At 33.7% G+C, this 7,011-nt stretch overlaps 1 protein-coding gene across 1 annotated transcript; it reads left to right on the top strand.

Moving 5' to 3' along the window:
- On the top strand, positions 1–4,990 carry LOC122580871 (50S ribosomal protein L15). The gene is made up of 4 exons (XM_043753019.1): positions 1–431; positions 2,711–2,794; positions 2,882–2,971; positions 4,623–4,990. The coding sequence occupies exons 1-4, from the start codon at positions 54–56 to the stop codon at positions 4,875–4,877; spliced, it is 807 nt and encodes a 268-aa protein (XP_043608954.1). The 5' UTR covers positions 1–53; the 3' UTR covers positions 4,878–4,990.
- The last annotated feature ends 2,021 nt before the right edge of the window (positions 4,991–7,011 follow it).

The raw sequence follows: 7,011 nt of genomic DNA, 5'->3' as shown, positions 1-7,011 counted from the left end.
AACCCTGGAACTCAAGCTAACAGCAGAACAAATATCTTGAAAAAAGTTTCCAAATGTTTCGATCAAAAATCTCAACTTTACTAAAAAATGCATCAATTTATACAAAACCCAATTCAAAATTTTCATTTTTAAGCAACCCATTTCATCATAAATATGAAACAAGCCCATTTTCATTTGGGGCTCAAAATCTTGGTAGTAGAAATTACAGTCTGTTGTGTTTGAATGATTTGAGGAATAATAAAGGTGCAACAAAACAGAAAACCAGAAAGGGTCGTGGAATCGGGTCGGGTAAAGGTAAAACAGCGGGTCGTGGACATAAGGGTCAGAAGGCAAGAGGTACTCATAAGTTTGGGTTTGAAGGTGGGCAAACCCCTTTGAGACGTCGAATGCCGAAACGAGGTTTTAATAACCCATTTAGTCTTGAATTTCAGGTATTTTTGTTTATTTTTTGGTTTGAAATATTTTATGATATATTATTGGTTTGATGTATGTATTGAGATTATTGTTTGAAATGTGGCAAGTTTTGGTGCATTTATAGGATGTTTCGTAGACTAATTTTTCATTAAGCATTTACCCGGTAGCTATTTATCACATAGATAACTAAATACGATCGCTTTGATGTCATCATTGAAGCTACCCACCTCACTCGTATTCATAACCACCTCACTTTTATTTGTAACCTTCTAGCATTTAAGCCGCATGAAAATGCATATTCAGACAAGTAGAAACCAAGTGTCAAGCTAATAGAGCTGAGTAGAGTAAGGGCCCGTTTCTTTTTCTAGTCATTAAGTGCTGAGTGTATTAAGTGGCTGAATGCATTAAGAATGTCTATATGTATTAAGTAAATTATACGTAATTGACGGTTATTTTTGTTTATTAAGTCAAAAAAGAAACATGAAATTTGACTGAATGATTAAGTTCTTAACTATTAAGTGTATTAAGTAAAAAATAAATGATTAAGTTCTTAACTATTAAGTGTATTAAGTAAAAAATAAACAGGGCCTTAAGATAATGAGTTCATTTGAAAATGTATCCTATCAAGACTGTTTTTAGAAAGGGTATCGTAGACCAGGAATTGCAGTTAGTTACACTGAAAGAATGATCCAACAGTTTCTAAAGTTTTGGTTTGTGAGCGAAGGGACTAATGATCATTACTATCATGAGTCAACTGTATAACTCTATATGGTTATATCTATTTTCTTCTATAGATCACTAGATAAGATGTATCTTTTGAAGGAAGTTTAAGTTACTTGTTGGTTTTAATGGTTCATTGTTATAAGATAACTCTCACATTTGTGGAACAGAGGTAGAAGATATCTGCGTGTTTATGAATTTTCTTCTTTTAGTAACTGTTTTGATGATACTGTGATGAGTGATGACATATCTCGTGCTCTCCATCTAGGATACTTTAGGTTACTAAGCTCTCTTGGTAGTCTTACAAACCAAATGTGCACTTGTAAGGATTTCACATCTACCATCGTAAAGAAAGAAGGTGGAAATAATAATGTCAGAGACACTCTGATTACAAGGGAGATAAAACAACACTGTTTTACCCAACACAAGAATTTTGTTTTTGAATTCTTTCAACTTCAGTAATTTGATTACTCGTTGTGCAAGCTTGTTAGTTTGGTTTTATGAAACAAAAAGTCGAGCAGTAATCTAACACGACACAAAGGATCTCAGGCTACAATTTTTCGTTAAAGCAACCTCAATACTTTATCTTATGTAATAACTAATATTACCAAGTTATCTGTTTTTGAAGAACCTATCCATGGATTTTAGGGTTGTTGAACTTGAAACAAGATTTCAGTTCACTAATCAGTTGTATTTTGCCATGAATCATATGAAAAGTGTTATCAATTGTACATTTTTGGTAATAGTGCTCAATGTATGCCTATAACATCTATGCAATGTGAGACCACCATTTTTATAACTCCTTACGGTTACTTAAGTGAGCGTTTTCCCATATAATTGTGCCAACCTGGCAACCATCAAATAGTTAAAATAGTGCAAAGTTCAAGCCTTTTCTTTTTTGTACGCTTTATTATGCTGAAAACTTCCATGAATTTTTTTCAAACTGTATCCACTGGTAATTATCCAGTCACATAATAAGGGTTTACTAATCTGAGCCCTACCCAATGGCTTTTACTTATTGAATCTGACTAACTCTTATCCCTAGCCTTTTGATAGTGCTTCACACTATAGACCAATTGACCAAATACTTCGAAATTATTGTACTAATATATATTTTAGCTGTTTAGTATTTGAGTTTGAAACTTCTCTGATACAGGTTTCCAAGTATTTATGAAAACTTTTAACTCTTTAAAGAGATATTTGATGTTCTTGATGCCCTTCTGTCAGGCAGATTTCCAGTAAGCTTATTTTGAAGAGTTTATAGCTTAATTAAATTGGCATAATATATTTTTAAATAGCCCAAAGGATAGGGTTTAAGCTTTATTAGGTATTTCTTCCCAAAAAAGCTCAAAAGCTCTTTGAAATAAGCTTTACCCAACAGAGTATTTCAAATCCAAATTTGGTTTCTTGTTATGTCAAAGTGATAATCTTAAGCAAGAGATTAATTTATCTGTTTTTTTTGGGATTGTTGTCAATGGAATAGGCTTGCTTTCATCTTGTGAATCAGTTTCTTATTTTTTTTATACCAACTGTATTCACGCCCCAGAAAAACTGCTTGTTTTTTTTTTTTTTGCAGCCAGTTGGTTTGGGAAAGATCGCAAGATTGATCAATGCTGGGAAGATTGATTCTTCAGAGCTCATCACAATGAAAACTCTCAAGGTATTTTTATATCATATTCATTTTAATGTCATAATGTGCCATCTTACCATTGTTAAATCATGTGCATATCACCGTGTTTTGGAATAGGATACAGGGGCAATAGGAAAGCAAATAAAAGATGGAGTGAGGTTGATGGGACGCGGAGCGGAACATATTCAGTGGCCAATTCATCTTGAGGTCACTCATTTTGTTTCAATAATAGCTAGTATCCCTTAAATCTAATAACCAGTGCTTATTCATTCATAGTTATCTGTTTCTTGTCAGCCTGTAAGATTTCCCTAACATTTCTAGTCGAAGGATTTAAAGATTATGTGGTCTGTGGTATACAGCTGTAATATTTGTGGAAATGGAAGTAGCTCAATATAACCTTTGGCGGTCAGTTAGTATGAAAGTTGGTGGGCTGGGTAAGTCGTCAAAACATGCCTACCTCAAAATTTGCCTTTTTGAAGAATAGATCTGGTCAAGGATGACACAGTAATTGTTTCTCTAATCCGAAGTTCATACTAATTGATATATCGAATTCAGTTTTGAATTTGCTATTTGTTTCTGAGAAAATACTTTCTAGCATCTACTGATTACAATGTTGATGGGATGGGTCAGAAGTGAAAAATTCTAATCAACCTCTTCTAGTCTCCTATATCTTTTCATTTCAAAATATATTATATAATATCATTCTGGAATCATATTTTTATAGAGTAGATAACCGAAAATCATTCTTGTGGGCTATGTGATTATGGGTTCTCGTTCCCAAGTATGAGAAAATTACTTGAATCAAATTCCTTCGGTTTTTGTCCCCGAGTCTGTTAAAGTCAACTGATCTATGTTTTATGTATACAATGACAATTTAATGCTCTAAAAGTTACACAACTTCTGAAATCTATCTGCATTTTCATCTATATTCTTTGACCGAAAATACATGCAATGTGAACTCTTCTTTCTTCTCTTTTTGGCCTAACCATCGTTGCCTTACGCCAATAGCCCAATACCACCACCATCTTACTTTGATACTAGTTTATGGTTTCGTTTTTTTTTTCCAGGAAATTTAGGGCGTATAAGTTTTGTGAATGAATTGATGGTTTTTTGTTTTATACCTTAACATTGGTTTTGTTCAATTTGGTTTTGAGATTTCCTATTTGAACATTTATTTTGCGTTTGTAGTGTTTGATTAGCTTGTATTTAGTTTTAATGCTTGGATATCGAGTGTGTTGAGGCAGGATAAAATGATGTTGGTGGTCTTTGTGAGTGTGAAAACACCCAAATACTCTTGACATTTAGATCTAGATTCAGATATACAAGAAATGAAAAAGGGAAATAAAGAGAGGAGAGTGGCGGTCTAGTCGAAGTTGCCGAAGCTGTCACGGGTGTTGCAGTTGTTTGCCGGGAAATTGGGGATTGAAGAACCTAATCTTTAATTATGAGGAGAATTAGGGAACATTTGTGTAAATTTTTTTAAAGCTTAATTGTCATTCGGATTGAGAGTCCAAAACTGTAGCAAGTTTGAAAAGCAGGGAAGATCTCAATTACCTCTTGATAAGAACTGTACATGGCACAATATACGTATAGTTTTTTGTACCTGTTTGAATACGTTGTTCCCACTTAAAGCTTAATAAAAAAGCTCTAGTTGACGAAGCTTTGTTGATTTGGGGGACCTAAAATACCAGAATCTACTTGCTATTCTTTGACATGAATGTGTCTTCCCCATACCTGAAGTGCAAAGACTCATGTTTGCTTCGATACTTCTGTATACATCCTTTGCCAGCTGGCGAGAACATACCATAGTATGTCCTTGTTCGATACTGGTTGCTAATGCAACATAAGTTGTTTGCAGGTATCAAGGGTAACTGTTCGTGCAAAAGAAGCAGTTGAGGCTGCTGGTGGGTCTGTGAGAAAAGTGTATTACAATCAGCTTGGTTTTCGTGCTCTGCTAAAACCCGAGTGGTTTGAGAAGAAAGGCAGACTTCTTCCAAAAGCAGCAAGACCGCCACCTAAGCAGATGGACAAAGTTGATAGCATTGGTCGTTTGCCAGCTCCAACAAAACCAATCCCCTTTACAAAGGAAGCTGAACAAGCAGTTTCTGCTTGAATGATTCATAGCTTTTGGTTTGTCGTATCTGGTTCTTGGCTATGTAAAACCGACCCATAAAGGCCTGTTTTTCACTGTATTGTTTGAATATCAAAGTATTTTTCTTTTTCAAATCTGTTTTAGCTTTTCTTTTTAGGATCTTTTTGATGATTCGATAAACTTGTAGTGCCAACTGCCGAGACATACATGATGGTTTGTAAACCCATTCATGTGATCATTGAACGGATGCAAGTGACATACATCAAGGCTTTCTGTATGTAAAATGATTAATGTGATTAATTTGGTACATGTACTAACATGCTTAAAAACCAAATTAGTCACCTATATCAATACTTTTTTGTTTTGTTGTTGCAAAAGTCGGTTTGAACAACAACTAGTACTTGTAATCTTTGGCCAGTATATATACTTATATGGTCAATAAATAAATAATTATAATAAAAAAGAGTCATATCATTAATTTGAATTATGAAATGGGTTACCACCCATACCCATTTGGTTGGATGGTGTAATATGTAATCTGAAAAGCTTAGCAAAATAGACACGACATATATGATATGATGACAGCAAAGTGGAAACTATGCATAAATTCCGACATCAAAGTTCAAGTTTGATAGAACACATGGTATGTGTAAACAGATGACAAGATCAATGGTGAGAATTAAAAGATAAAAAGCGACATATTATTAGGCATATTCTTTAGACATATCTATTTGATAATAATAAGAGATAAGTATCTTGGAATATAACAAACTTTGGACGAATGTCTATAGTAGGAAATAACTAAAGTTTTGTGTATTGTATGTAAACAACTTTAAAAAATGTTTATTATATGTAAGAAAACATACGTGACAACCATATAGAGGTGCCACTTGTCTGATTTTAATTGGTTGGATACATTTTCTTACATACAATAAACATTATGTTGGAGTTGTTTACATACAATACACACAACTTTAGTTATTTCCTACTATAGACATTCGTTCAAAGTTTGTTACATTAAAAATACTTATCCCTAATAATAATTATAAGCATCTGAAGTTCCTGCTAGCTAGGTGTTGATCATGTCAATGGTGGCGTCTTTCCTTCCAGCTAGCTTATCTTGTATCTTCTTTTTCTCCTTGTCAATCTTTTGAAACGTCCTGATGACCTTCTTCTGACACCCTGTATTTAGCATCCAAATCACCATACATACATATTGACAATACAAATACAAATACTGAAGCAAACCATATTGGACATATTAAACAACATAAAAGTAGCAAACTAATAGGTAACTCGAACAAGTATTGAGAAACAACCAAGACACACATACATATAAATAAGAAATGACAAAACCTAAAAGGAACACGATTGGGCCAATGCAGTAACGACTTCTAAACAACCTATGGAAAAAAAAGGAATTTAGGCCGCCTAGCTATACTAATCCTAGTCCTCCCACCGGCTCTCCAAATTATTAAACTAGTCCTAGACACCTAATCCTCTAGATAAACTCTTATTGGTCATGTCCTCTGACAGACATTTTGGGGAACAAACACAATAGTAACCTCCCCTCGGTTTAGGCCTCTCGAGACTCAAGGCCAAAAACCCCTACTAAAGGTCACAGAGAACCAAAGTCTAAATAACCGCGGAGATATTCAAGCTAGCCACTCAGCATCACTCAAAACCTTGCCCTACTCTTTCTCCTCCTTGACGTCGTCAATTCTGCCGCTGTCAATTTGAGCATAAAACTCCTTTTCTTCCTGCTTATTACTATCATCCGTGGCATAAAGGACTTTCATAAAGGGTATTTTTTTCCAAATAATTGGAGTGATATCCCAGATCGAAACATTTCAAACTGCATATCGGATATATATTCTTTCTAAAACATTAAAAAAATATAGGAAAAATAAATCTAAGGCCGTTAGTATCATATATTAATCATTTAATATTTTTTAAAATAAATAAATATTTTGGGTTTTCATGTTTTTTATAAATTAAAAATTTAATATCTTAGTGTTTCATTTCAAAGATTATTAGTCGTCAAACAACCTTATATTCACATTTCCATATAACTTATGTTTTGAAACCATTGTATATTAGATAAATAAATAAATAAATGTAAATATATAACACCCAAAGCCGTCTTCTATGAGTT

Source organism: Erigeron canadensis, chromosome 9 (assembly GCF_010389155.1).
Source record: "Erigeron canadensis isolate Cc75 chromosome 9, C_canadensis_v1, whole genome shotgun sequence".
Classification (NCBI taxonomy): Eukaryota; Viridiplantae; Streptophyta; class Magnoliopsida; order Asterales; family Asteraceae; genus Erigeron; species Erigeron canadensis.
The sequence above is the reverse complement of the archived record's forward strand: the minus strand, read 5'-3'. Positions and strand labels throughout refer to the sequence as shown.